We start from the raw sequence: 14,875 nt of genomic DNA, 5'->3' as shown, positions 1-14,875 counted from the left end.
GTAACTTCCTGCTGGAGAAGGGCCAGATCATCCCCCGACATGTGATGGTATCTCAGTGGCATGGCTGGAGGGGTAGTCTCGAAGGGGAGGGAATAGCCCCTCCGGACTATTTGCAAACCCCACCTGTCCGACATGATGGTGCGCCAGTGGGGGAGGTGATGGCGAATCCTGCCGCCCACTGGCGTTTGATGGGCCTGAAAGGTCGGACTAGAAAGGTTTGGAGGCTGCTGCGGGAGGGGGAGGGGGATGGTGTACCTGGCCTGCCCGCTGGCCCCCTGAACTACGGCGTTGGTTCCCACGTCCTCGACCGCACGAAGGTTGGGCAACCTGCTGCGTTCTGTGGCTCTGGGCGGGACGTAGGGAGCACCACTTCCGTAGCAACGAAAGGGGCAAAAAGCAGACTGCGCTGGGCGGCTGGAGAGGCCCAAGGATTTGGTCGTAGCCCATGAGTCCTTGAAACTCTATAGAGCGTTGTACGCTTTGTTGCCAAAAAGGCGACTGCCATCAAAGAGTATTTCCATCAAGGTGTTCTGGACATTCCCTGAAAAGCCAGTCGATCTCATCCAGGTGTAGCGACGAAGTGCTACTTACGTTGAAATTGTCCGGCCCAGAGAGTCGGCGGTATCCAGCCCATAACGGATGGTAAACTTGGCCGCATCACTACCGGCGGCAACAGCCTGGGAGAGCACTGTCCGGGCCTCCTTGGGACACTGGGGCGCACCTGCGCAACCGTATCCCCCACACAGTGGGAATAACAGCCCAATAGACATGCGGTGTTTACCGACCACAGTCCCAAGCTGGGGGAAGAGAAAACCTTCTTCCCAAGATGATCCAGCTTCTTGGATTCTCTATCTGGTGGTGCGTTAGGGAATGCGCTCTTGGAAGTAGAAGCTTGGACCACCAAGCTTTCTGGGGCGGGGTGTTGGGAGAGGAAAGTGGGGTCGCGCTGTGGCGTCAGGCAACCATCCTATCTACAGGAGCCCCCGTGTTGGGCCTGGACCAAGTGCCCAAAAGGAGGTCTGTCAGGGCTTCATTGAACGGCAGCAGGGGTTCCGAAGAACTCTCTGCCGGCTGAAGCACCTCTGTCAGGAGGTTAGTCCTGACTGCCACCGTAGGAAGCTCGAGGTTGAGAGCCTCGACCGCCCTATGCAGCACTACTGCGCAAGACACTCCCTCCTCCGTAGCCACGGTAGGAGGAAACAACATGCCAAGGTCTAGGGAGGTATCCAGACCACTGGCATCCCCCAGGTCCTCTCTCCAGTCCTGTTCGTATTCTAACTGGTCTGATAAAGGGTCTCCAGCAAAAGTATCCGATAGCGCCGGGTCCGGCGTCGGCCAACGCCGGTCCGGCTCCGTGATCCACATCGGGTTGGAAGCCGGGGGTCGACGCCGGCTGGTGGTCTCGCAGCATCGGTAGCGGACACAGTGCCGGTGGAGTCGGCGCCAGCAGAGGTGTCACAAGGTCGACCTGCGCCGGTTCGGATCCAGGCCTGGATCCAAGGGGGCCCGGTGGCACCGGAGCTGGAGCCGCCAGCAGTGAGGCCTAGGGCCCCCAACCGAGTCCGTGGGCCCCGAAGGCGCGCCGGCAGAGTCGGGCTGCGCAAAGATGGCATGCATGGCTTCTTATAACTGAGGAAGCTGGGCAGTGGTCGCTCCTGGTTCCGGAAGGAGAAGGAACCCTGGTTCGGCCCTTCAGCCGCTAGAGTGGCACCGCCCGCATCCCTCATCGCGTCAGCCAACCAACGGGGAGAAGTCGAAGAGCGGCGAGACTTCTTTTTGTGCTTCGACTTACACGACCAGAGTGTGAAGACTTGGATGACAAATGATGATGGTTCGGCAAATGGTCACTCGACCTCCCTCGCTACGGGGCCCTCAAATGGCATGGAGCCGACTGCCGGCACTCAAGATGCTTTTGAGACCGCTCCCGCTTAGCCTTCAGAGCCATAGACCGGCAGTCAGAGCATGACTTGGGGTTGTGGTCGCGCTCCAGGCAAAAGAGACACACACGGTGTGGATCCGTCACCGACATCAGTTGGGTACAGGAACCGCAAGCCTTTAAGCCGGGCGCAAAAAGTTCAGTCAAAAAGTGACTGGAGGTACCGCTCTCATGATCTGCGCTGGCTGGCGCGGAAAAAGAAAGAACTGATGTCAGCTTGCAAGGGCGGGGTCTAAGTAGCTACTGCAACGTCATCCCGCCGATCACAACACTAAAGACAGACGCGGAGCTGACTGACGCCACCTTCTGACACGCCGAGGTACTGCTGCCGAAAAACAATTCCGGAATCAGTCTAACGCCTGGGGGTAATTCTAAGGTAAGGAATTTATAACTAACTGTGTCTTTGAGATCTTAAACTTAATGCAGAGAGGACAGAAGTGTTCTTCGGCAAGGCTCTTCCGTCGGCAGGTGGTATTTGGTGGCCAGCAGAAATAGGCCTACCACCTACTCCAGCAAAAAACTTGGGCATGAAATGGGAAGTACATCTCTCTTTCACAACGCAAATTTGACAGGTGACAGCCTCATGCTTCAGCAAATTAAGAAGCCTGAGGAAATCTTTATATCTAATGCCGGAGGACTGTCGCAAAGTCATTGTCCATGCCACAGTGACATCTAGGCTGGACTATGCTATCTGCCTATACCTGGGTCTGCCCGCCTATCTAGTCAGGAGACTGCAGATGGTACAGAATGCAGCTGCGAGATTGATTAGGCGTGTGCTGTTTCGACATCACATCTCTCCGCATATAAGACAGCTACACTGGCTGCCGGTTGCGAGAAGGATTGAGTTCAAGGCCTTAAATTTGGCCTTTCGGGCGATACATGGCAAATGTCCTAGTTACCTTAAACACCAGCTATGCCGCTACCAACAAAACTGCTCATTGAGGTCTAACTCGCAGAACCTGCGTTGCACACCTCGCTTTGTTAAAGCGCGCTTAGGGGGCAGATCCTTAACAGTGGTGGTGGCTAAGCTTTGGATTTCCCTGCCAATTAACTTCTGCCAAATCCAATCAGAGCCGATGTTCAGAAAGTCCCTAAAGACCTAGCTCTTTAGCCTAGGTTAGATCTCTTTGGCCTTCTCTTCTCATCTTTCCTGCCGCCTACTGCTATAGCGCCGGGGCACCTCTGTTTGAGGTAGCTGTCACGCTTTATAAATTCCTGTATTATCATTATTATGTTATTCATCCCAGTAGCATACAATGTAAAATACATTCCGTCTCTGTTTGCTTATTGAGTAGGTTTGTCTACATCTTTAGGTGTGTCAAGTCTGTATACATTATGGCCATGGGTATGAAGTCAAGTATATCCCTCCCATCCGAATCCCCAACCAAACTAGAACCCCTGTGTGCACTGAAAGCCATCATCATGTTGCGGGGCCCACACATCGGCGAGCTCTTTATTTAGGAATCTTGTAGGCGTCAGGATAAGGTATTTTTCTCTTCTATGGTCACCAGGGAGTATCATTTCTGGTTTAATGTATATTCACTTGCTGCCTTCTCTAGATCTGGGGCCTGCGCCTTAAATCTCTCAAATAACATGCCCCATTCCATTGAGATTGGATTTTTGTGGAGCCCTCTAATATCTTCTGTGTAAGAGCCACGCTTTTGGCAAGGCTCAACTGATGTAGATCTTCACGCCAGTCTGTTAAACTTCCAACTTCTGGTGATGAGCTGCTTTGCCAGTAGTAGTGCTAGGTTAACGAATCGCACCCCCACTTTGGAACCCTTAGGAACCCATGGGCAACCCCAGTATACAACTTTCTATGTTGTCTAAACACGTCTGGCCGTAATTTCAGTCCGTGCGGTCGTTATTCCCACCCAGTGTGCCAATAATTGTGGGCAGGCCCATAGCATATGGAGCAGGTCAGCATTCTCCCCCCAGCATCGTGGGCATATCGAGGAGGTTTCTGGGTACATCAGTCTATGTGGTGTTAAGTATGCCAAGTGCATTATCGCCAAGTGAAAAAATGTAAATCTTGAATTACGAGATACTTTCTTGGGGTATTCTAGTAATCTCATTCAGTCCCTGTCCGAAAGTGCCCTACCCAGATCAGTCTCCCATTTCTCCCTGAGTGTTGCGAGTGGTGTCATGAGCTGGGCTCGAAGTCCCTTATATAACATCCATACCAAGCGACGACCGCGTCCCATTGTATACAGTGCACTAAGTATCTCATAAGTCAATGGTTCATTATCACCTGCAGCCCAATGTCGCCACACATGCTGTAGGATACTAGCATGTGTTAAAAGAAGGTGTCTGGGAGAGTATATGTGTGCATGAATTCTTCATGGGTCATAAGGATGCAGTCTGCAGACAGATCTCCCACTGTTTGGACCTCCTCTCGATCCCAGGGTATAAGCCTCCTGCCCATTAATATACATTTAACTGTGGGGAGGCCTCGAAGGAGTATGTTGGGTACATAAGACCGCATTACTGAGAAATACTTGAGCGCCATTTTGCAGTATGAAATTGCGATTCACAATAATAGCATGTATGTCGGATGTGTCGGGATGCCCAGGCATAGCAACCGGTACAGTTGGCCACGGTCCCGTTGGGCGTCAGTAAAATCTATTTCCAACAGGCTATGGCCAGCAAGCCAGTTTGACAACCATTGCAACTGCCCAGTCATGCAGTAGGTCTAAAAAGCTGGCGCTCCCATCCCACCTTTATCTGCTAGAAGCTGTAGTTTTGCTAAGCTAACTCTACACCGCCCCTGCTCTCATATCAGATCACTCCGAGTGTTTAACTGTCAGAAAATCCCAGTACGGATCAGAATTGCTAAGTTCACAAAATGGTAGAGCAGGCGCTGCAGCATTACTATTTTGGCCAGTCGCTCATCCACAGACAGGTGCAACGTGGTCCAAAAGGTCACTTCCGTTTTGAGCGATTCGATTGTACGCGATAGGTTGCCTTCCATTAAAACTGGGCTATCCCTATATAATAGTACCCCTAGGTACCAGAAAGTGAAGGGGGCTATGGGTATCTCGTAGACTCCTAAACTTAAAGTAGGCTCTGTATATATGCTGGTAAAGGAGTACACATTAGATTTGTCAGTGTTCATGTGAAGAGTGCTTTTTGTTATTTGGTGTAAATCAGTTTCAGCAGTTTCCGCGATATTAAAAGAAAACCAAATTTGTATACATAGTGACGTAGATCCTCCCAAAAATGTTTTTAAAAGGGGCAGGGTAAGAATACTCTGACCCCCTAGCTCTAGTCCGGGGGTCCCCTTGGGCCCTGCCAGGGCAAAAAAAAGGACTTGCAGAGAAACTGGGACAGAGTCATGAATCCACAGCAAAAATGATATAAAAAAAAAAAGTGCCCACCCTTCTAAGGCTCATTTGAGCCCTGTTGACCACCACCTCCCCAGGTCTTTATTTCTTTTTTAAGGGAGAGGGACCGCGCGGAACCCCTTCCTGGGGCTGGCTGAAGCCCTAGGGACCACCACCTCCCCAGGGCTAAATTAAAATATTTACAGGGCGAGTTGCATGGACCCCCCGGGCCCTGGGGACTACAACCTTCCTGGGGCCTATAATATATTTAAAAGTGGCAGGGGGGCCACAGAGCCAACTGCCGGGCCATATATGGTCCCAGCGACCACCACCTGCCCAGGGCCAGCCCATGCCATTTAAAAGAAGGGGGCTGCACAGCCTCCCCTCCTGGAGCCATTAATGGTCCTGGGGACTGCCACTCCACGGGACCGGGTCCTGCTATGTCCCGGGGTGCCCAGCCCTGGGACACTGCTGTTTGTTTTTACATGGCGAGAGCTGTCACAGATTCCGCCAAGCCAGAAGAAACATGTCTGCTCCCAGCAAGCAGGAACAGCCAAACCGCTCGTGCTTGCTGAGAGCAGTTTTCATTTGTTTCCCTGCCCGCTAGTATGCGGACAGGGAAACGGATGACACAATTGATCCTGCACACAGAAAACAGCATTTCTAGCTGCTCCCTGTGTGCGAGAGCAATGCTGGCTGCAGCAGAAGGCCTCAAGACCCCGCAGTCCCCATCATAGCACACCGAGTACCCTGGGTGGGCTCAAGGTCACCCACAGAGATATAGTTGGGGCCCCGGGGATTGGGGTCCCCAGGGCCGAAATCGGCCTGGGGAGGGGAAGCCATTTGTCCCCCACTGAATTTTAACCTGGCCCTGGGGGATGGGGTCCCCCTACCCTTTTGTAAAAAAAAAAGAAGGTGATCACTTCTTGGGCTTGGGGAAAGCAAAGCAAGTGTGTTTCCTCTCGTATTCCACAACGAAAAATGATCTGATATCCTTAATGGAGGTGACTGCATCATTGAGTTATTGAAGCGTAGTCTGATAAGGGTTGACTGACTAGTGGATTCATTCTCGTAGTCTCCTGGTGAGTCAGTGATTACCCCCGAGTATGCAAATGCTCCAAATCATCTGCAAGCTTTGCCTGTCAGGCACGCCCGCTCTCCGTAGTAGTATTCAAAGTTCTTCCCGCCTTTTCCACTGTTGATGGACAGCTTACCAAATGGACTGAGCGCATTTCCAGCCCATTTTGGTGACGTGTTATTGATGAAGAGGAATAGAAGCACATGCTCTCCAAACAAAGAAGCACTTACTTCATTTAGTTAAGGGGAAGTACCTATGTTTGGTGGAGATTCACCTCTTTGCGGTCTCTTAGTCTTCTCTTAAAGAGGATTTAAGTTATCACAGATTTTGGATGAAGATGCTCGAGGAACAATCAATCACATTGTCTAAATTACATGCGCACCTCATGGTCCTTTACGCAGCTGTAGTGTAGAATATGCAGATATTTACACAACGAGGTAGGACTTACTAATTAACCGAATTGAAGTGCTCCAGTTGGGTAGACGTTTTTGACAAAACTGGGGTCTCTTGGAAAAAATGAGGTTCGATTCTGACCCTGGTGCTGATTTCACAGAAATTAAACCTTAACAGGAAGCACTTACAAATATAAACATAGCAGGTGCCCCAGTTGACGATCCACTTCAGTTAAGCACAAGCGATCCGAACTTCTTGGGCTTGGTGAAGGCAAAGCAAGTGTTTCCTCTTGCATTTCATGTTGAAAATCGACATGAAATGCTTAATGGATGTGAATTCATTGTTGATCTACTGCAAGACAATCTGATGTGTAGTGACTGATGAGTGGTTTATTTTTTGTCTTCTCCAATTGAAAGCAGAGTCCATGGTTCTCCCTTTTAAATAGCCCAAGTATGTAGATGCCCAAAATGTATAGTACCACTCAGGAACTCACACAGGCACTCATACACCCACTCACACACCCAAACAAGAACTCACACACCCACTCACAGACCCACACAGGCACTCCTTGACCTATTCACAGACACTCATACACCCACTCACAGAGGTAACTCAACCACTCACAGACCCACACACAGACCCACACAGCTACTCACACATCCACTCTCAAAGGTGACAGGTTACAAATAGGATTACAAAGTCCAAAAATATTAGAAATTCACTGAAAGAAACAAAGGTTACAGGGACGTTATAGGTAGGCTCAGATTTCACTCGACCACACATTCAACGACACACCCCCACTTACTCATACCGCCTCCCAACACAGCCAAATCACCCACCCATACAGCAACGTACACACCCACTCACTCATCCATACAGTTACTCACACTAGCATTCACTCACCCATAGAGCCACTCGCCGAGCCACTCACACTCTAATACAACCACTTTCACCCACTCATACTAGCACTCTCACCCATACAACTCACACAGCCACTCACACATAAAGCTACTTGCACATCCATTCACTAATCCAGTTACCCACTAACATACCCATTCACACATCCATACAAGCAGTCACACACCCACTCGCTCACCTATACAGTCAGTCACATAGACACTTACTGTGCAAAAAAGCAACACACACACACTCACCTACCCATATGTCCATTCAAAGAGCCACTAACTTGCCCTTACAGCCACTAACACACCCACTCAGAGCCACTCACATAGACACAAAAATGTTTCCACTTGGCTTTATATGAATTTGTGGCTGCTGGTATGCGTGTCTACGCCAGGATGGTATGGCATTTTAACAGCAGATCCAAGTGACTGAACTAAATGTGGTCAGGTACTGTTTTATCAGGCTCAGCGAATTTGGGTAGTGATGGAGTACCTCTCAGTTGTGGCCGGTGAGAAGCCTGGTGTGTTTTTTCATTGGTATCGCTGGAAGTGCTGATAATTGCAGGAGAACGATGTACCAATAGAGACAAGGCCACTGCAAAGGCAATGAGAATCAGGTTATAGTGATCCACCTTCGCCTTCCTCAGTACCCTGAGAATCTACAACCTGGATCATCAGGAGGACTTCTTGGAGCTTAACCAAGTGCTTGTTCAGTTCTCCAAGGCCCATTACTGATCTTCATTGGCTCCTTGTTTTTTTTAATTAAAAAAATGAAGAATAAAATCTCTGGTTTCTCTGTCTCCCTTGACGAGGAGGAGAAGAATAATTTTCTCTTGGAGCTCCCTTAAGTGGAGATGATGTTCTTTCTTGGGCGGCAACAGGTAGTCTTTGTACGAATTTCAATATGTGCCCTGTAAGTGCAATCTGCCTCACTCACTGCCTGATGTTATGGACTACCATGCAGGAGCAAAAAGGGAAATTCACAACCTCGCCCTACCTGCTGACATTGGGATAGGGTAGCACCAAAGAGTCAAGCTCGCTTTTGTTTCTCATTGGTGCACGATTGAGAGGCACTCCTTCTCAGTCTGGTTGATGTCATACCCTGGTCTTTGATTGTGGTTGAAAGTATATCTTTAGTTTGTCTTGGGGGTTATATGGTCAGCCTTGACCACCATATTGATTGACGCCTTATCTGAAGGCTTGAGATGTGCATGAGCAACAAAAACTGTCTGGACGTCAATATTGCAGCATTTCTAGGGAATTTGCTAATTCTGTGTCTGTAATGATGTTTTGTGGAGCACTGTGCACATGTTTTCCAAATAGCATTAGCCCATCAAACGGCATTTCGAGGATTGTTGGTTAGACCTCTAGATGGAAAGTTGTGGACCTCAGCCATCCCTGCCTTCTTAGAACAGCTGCAAATGTAGTTTATGGAAACCTACATTGGAGTCCATTGTGGTAATAATGATGGTTGTAGATGTTCGTGTTCCTTCCCTAATAATTGCCTTCATAGTCTTGTTTTGTTTTCCAGAATGAGATCAAGATGTGGCAAGATCTCGTGCCACATCTGGCAATAGTAATAGCCTAATATTGCTAACGCATTAGCAGCCTTAATGGAGGTCGCTGCCAGCAAACTAATACTGCAGCCCATAATATCTATCCGTCAGCTATCACTGTTTGGAGGCGCCGAGGATGGCGTGCCCAGGTTCCATCTGCGCTTAGGCAGGCAGGGGCCCCGTACTTTCCTCCAGTCATGGCACCACTGCTGGAGCCACAGCAGTGTTTATCAATTTTAGGAATTCTGGCCAGATGAAGTCCAATATTGGTATAGATCAGTTTGTCTTGCGTGACAAAGGAAACATTGTTACTCCACCAAATCCACCTGCAAATTGAACTTCTTGGAGGCTCTTTCCATTAGTGTATGAAACTGAGCTATGCCGGCCAGAGGCGAATCAGATTTGATGGGTGAGTTACCCTCATCCTTGTGTATGATATGGTCATTCCATTTGTCATCCCCCTATCAATGATCATCTTCCTCGTTGTCCAAAACTGAATACACAGCCCCCCTCCCCTCCTCCATGTCCTTAGATGCTGGCAGAACAACGGCTGGTTGACAACTCTGGGAGGTGTATCTTTTGTTGGTGGGCGAGATGTAGGTAGTAGGCATGGAAATGTAGGTGGAGCTAGAATAGGCATGGCAGGTGCTGGGGCTGTACAGGCGTAGGTTGTCCCACAGGGTGCTGAGGAAGTAATCTTTCGAAGGTGTCTGTCATTTGCCACAAAGTTGTTAAAAATGCAACAAGTACCTGTAAGACATCTGGCTCTCTACTGTAATGGGGAAGACTATAAGAGCCTTGTAGGTCTGTGGCGGATATTCATACTCCTGATAACTATTCTCTTTATCTGGGGCCTCCTCAAAGTCAGAGATGTAACATGCATCCAGTTGGGAAGAACTGTAGGCGATCTGAGGAGTCTTGATTGCTGAAATCGGCATTTTGTTCCAACACCAGAATTTTTGTGAACAAACTGGGTGAAAACAAAGGGGAAGGAAAGGCTGTTCTCATTGTCAATGGTGTCATAGTGGATGAGGTCAGCACTGAAGTTGCTGATGGCGGTGGGAGCAGGTACAGACAGTGATGTCATCATCCACATTGATTTTCTCATGGTTGTCATTAAGACCCAAGATGCTGGAAATTCAATCAAGGGCAAACTTTTTTTCTTAATCGCTGGTGAGGATAATCGAAGATCCAATGGTGAGGTTTCAGAGAGGACATCACCGAAATTAGATTTTCCCAGTTCCATCACATTTACATTCCTTTCTGGAGTGTTTTACAAAGGAAGCTCAAGTTTTTTTTTCTGCGAGGAAGTGGCTTCAGGTGCCTTAGACAATATGTCTCACTCTGGGAAACACTAGGTCTCCTTTTATGCGCTGCCTTCGTGGAAGAGCTTGGTGGAGCACTTTTAACAGAATCATGCCCAGAAAAATGGGCATCCTCCTTAGAAGGGGACAATTCTTCTGTCTTTCCAAGACAGTGTGCTAAACTCTTCTCCCTGTCCTTCAAAGTTTTGAAAAGGGAAAACAAATAAACACTGTAGTTCAGACCTATGGCCATTTTAACCTCTTCAGTGCCCCGCCCTTTCCACGCCCTGTGCCGGGCGTTTCATTAGCGGGCGGGGTTCATGGCGAGATGGTCTCGTCATGCGCACAGCGCAACCGCGGCCCATGACGAGACCATCTCGTCATGGGCACTGAAGGGGTTAACACTGTTTAATGCTATTTAGGATTACCGGGGATACCCAGCTTGACGGCGGGGAATGATTCAAGCATGTGAATATATGAAAGACCAAATGCTGGAGAATCTTCTTCCATGAAAAAGGCAATATTCTGGGACTTAATGTATGCTCTGTTGCAAGTAAAGTTTGAACCCTTAGATACCAAAAAGTCAGTGGCCAAAACAAATAATTTGAAAAAGAAACCTCACATTGTGGGTCAAAGGAACACATGATTTTAATAGTTTATCCGTTACAGACTGTTACAAAGAAATCCAAGTCTTAAACTGATATGATTGCTACTGTTGCTTGTTTCTTGCTTTCCTTTATTAAGCACTCCCAACCAATGAAATAAGACCATAATGGACACACACAAAAAAAAAACAAAAAAAAAATCAATGGCAGGAACATAGCTTTCACATGAAATGTAGAAGATGAGAAAGCAGTAGTTGACTAAACATTCTAAGAAAGGATGGCGACTCAACTGTTAGAGACTACTCTAAAGCAGCAAATTGGCAATCACATAAGCAGCATTACATCCCAATTTAAGTTCCTTACCATCACATCTAGAATTGCCACATCAGGAATTTAAGAACTGAATAAAAGAACATTTTAATAATTGGATTTCTTTTTAGTAAAGCCCTGTTGAGGCACCTTTTGAAAGTGCAGGTTGAGTGACTGCACTCCTAAAAGGAACACTCTGGTGTAAAACTTGTATCACATTTAATACACATTTATTGATCTGCACGGAAGGGTTTAATGAAGTTAAAAGGCAACTATACTTCATGGTTTACATGTTGCAAATGGTCCAGTAATGTTGGTGTGCTATGTTGAAGAAAGCAACTGCCTTCACTGAGGAGAGGATCCAATGAAGAGAGCATTTGATTTTAACTGGTACACTTTTAGCCTTCATATAATGTCCTATCCAGGTTAAGCGACAGTCATATGACTAATCTTTTATTGCCACCATCCATTTTATTTTTCACATTGTCTAGGTCTTTTTTTCTATTAAGTTGAAACCTTACCTTCCATACAAAGCAGGTAACATTCTGGCCAGGTTTGTATGAATTAATTTGATTCACAAGGTCATCTTGAGTAGGTGCCAATTTTGCGCTGCAATCACTCTTCATGATACTAGAGGCAAATGTCAGGCAGAGAAATGCAAGTTATTACTAGTTTTCACAATTGTTAAACTACATGTCACTTAGTAACAGGGCGTACAGATGGATGTTTCAATTATATAAAGCATGTCAAATGCTATAACACACAAAGCAACGTAACCCCAGGCCTGACCAACTAAAAATGTCTTAGCTTTTATTTTTAAGGTTAAATTATATGAACTCTAGGCCAGCAGTTCTTAACTTTTTGACTTCTGAGGACCCCAATAAATCTCAACTGGAAGCTGGGGACCCTCGCCTAAGCAAGCTCTGTAATTTGAACCTCAAAACAATATAGTACAATACAGAGACAAGTATACACAAAACCATTATACAAATTATGAACTATTTTATTTAAATCACAAGCATATATACATGCATCAGAAGTTGCATTTTAATGGGAAGGTAGAAGCTTTTCAATATATGTCTTTATTTTTTTTTTTATTTTTTTTTTTTAAACCTCTTGCATACCACTTTGTCTTTCTTGCTCTAAGCGTATGTTTCCTTTATGATAGTGCCTGGCAGTACTTTGAGGCTACCAATTATCCAGTCTGTTTGCTGTACTTCCCCTGCTACCACATTTCAAACTAGGGATACCAACTTAATGTTAAGCCTCAGATTTACACAATCCCTCCACATTTACAGCTCGTTTATATTTTCATTTGTACATTTTGTTTTTTAATTAGTACATGCTTCATTATTCTGCTCAAGTTATTTAATTTTCTTAACAGTCGTGGACCCCCTGAAAAGGCATCTTGGACCACAAGGGTCCATGGAGCACAGTTTAAGAACCACTCTTTAGACTATCAGAATGTGGAACACGCTACTGAGAGTTCCTACAGAATGCCTAAAGAATGTACTTAACCTAAATTCTGCATCTTTGGTGTACAGAAATTTAGTTCCAAAAGAACAAGGTACTTATTGGCAGTCACATTCGACCCGATGGATAAGGACCTTCCTCATCAGATCAGTTCACATTCTTCAGGACTGGATCAAAAGATTTTGAGCCATTCTCCATGAATACTGCTGGGAAACACTGCTGTGGCCCAGCAGCAGATAAGCGAGATGTCATCTCCAAAAGTGACAAAGCCCATAACTGTGGCACTGAACTTAGTTCAGCCTTGTATCCTACAACCTTGAGGACAGCTCTCACCGTCGTGTGGGTGGAGAGCTGGGCGCAATCTGTTGGATGGTTCACAGCCATCAGAAAGAACATTATGAATGTTAAGTAACTTCCAATACACATTCCTTCCCAGAGATTTCTTACCAGAATCACCCCCAAAGCCGTAAAACATAAAGCGACGTTGCTAATAGAATCATTCATGCACTAGAAATCTCTGCAGGAGCGCACATCGAAATTGCAATTAGACAATACCTCCTGTCAAGGTAGTAATGCTTAGGAATGCCTTTATTGATCTCTAAGTAGCCACTAGACAAGCACTCATGACATGACTCCCCAGAGGAGCTCAGAAGTAGCTGTCTTCCCTCTAGTTGAATGAACCATCCATTTGGCTAAATAAGAACATTTGCGGAGGCACATGGGTAGCATCCCAAAACAGATTCCTTATAAATACCTTTACCGTTTTGCACCAGGGGTTGGACACGAAAAGCAAATGGGTAACTGGCCAATGGTTGTGAATGTTTTAATTTTGTAAACAGAAACACACAGCTCTCGTAGTGTCTAACCTATGCAAATATTCTTTCATCTTAGTAAAATGAGGACAGATGGCTGAAAAACGAAATAGTTTGAGAATGGTGAAAGTTCAAAACCATATTAGGAGAGAAAGATGTTCTAACTGTTATGGCTACTGTATATTGAAAGGACGAACTATAAAGGTAGTGAAGAACAAAAAGTCTGCATCATATTCAGTCTTGTAAAAGAGGCAGTCACCAACGGGAAAATGGTCTTCTGAGTAAGGTATCTCAAAGGCAAGAATTCATAGGCTCAAAAGACAGTACAGTGGAAACGTCAAGACTATAGCCAGGTCTCATGATGGATCCAATAACAGCGGGTATGAAACCGATTCCCTGAGCACTTTAATAAGTTGGGAATGTAAGGCAAATGGAAAAAGCAATAGGTGAATAAGCAGCCACATAACATTTCACCATTTCAACGTTAGGGTCCCTGACTCTTAGAGAGTGCATATTGCAATATGGATATATATCCCACGTGGAACACTACTAATAAAACATTCTCCACCTACTAAAATAGGTTAGTCTAGTAACTGGCAGCACTTCTAGAACAGATGGAAGGAAGCACTGCTCCAATGCGCTCCACCAAACTGATAAATAAGCAAATTAAGAACTCTCACATTTGGAAGTAGAATTAACCAGAAAGTTCAGATACAAACATTATCTTTTATATTAAGATGGCCATCTTTAGAATCTTTTCTGCTGTGATCATGCTCTTAAGTATCATTCATTGTGCACAACCTGCGTAAAAAGACTGCTCCATGGTTCTGAGCACCGGCTGAATCAGTTGTTGACAGCCCAGTTCCTCTGGCTAAGGCCCAATGCCATAGCTAAAGGTCTTTGTACAAAGTTGACTTAATCAATCACGGACTCTTTTGTCGACAAAGGTTCAAGTTCTTACAGACAACCCCATGAAATGTACTCTAAGTGGTCTTCACTAAAAAGAACAGCTTTCAATAAAAATTTGCACAGCTTAAAACTTCAAAAGAATTTTTGTGCAATAATCTTTTGAGTGGATTCCAAAGGACACAGACAGAATTGTCTTGTGTGGACTCTAGCCCATGATTCAGGACAGCAAGCTGGGGATTTCGGGAGCACACTGGTACGCTGGATCCCTACTAAGA

The 14,875-nt window shown here is 46.3% G+C and overlaps 1 protein-coding gene across 4 annotated transcripts in view; it reads right to left on the bottom strand.

Moving 5' to 3' along the window:
- PDCD11 (programmed cell death 11) overlaps positions 1 to 14,875 on the bottom strand; it is a 618,996-nt gene that overhangs the window by 271,586 nt on the left and 332,535 nt on the right. For all 4 annotated transcript variants that reach the window (XM_085606675.1, XM_085606679.1, XM_085606671.1 and 1 more), the window contains exon 22: positions 11,928 to 12,036. In XM_085606675.1, the coding sequence (XP_085462801.1) occupies positions 11,928 to 12,036 (109 nt within the window). The remainder of the gene's footprint in view (positions 1 to 11,927; positions 12,037 to 14,875) is intronic.

Source organism: Triturus cristatus, chromosome 1_2 (genome assembly GCF_964204655.1).
Source record: "Triturus cristatus chromosome 1_2, aTriCri1.1, whole genome shotgun sequence".
Taxonomy (NCBI): domain Eukaryota; kingdom Metazoa; phylum Chordata; class Amphibia; order Caudata; family Salamandridae; genus Triturus; species Triturus cristatus.
Note: the sequence above shows the minus strand (reverse complement) of the source record. Positions and strands in the feature narration are given on the sequence as shown.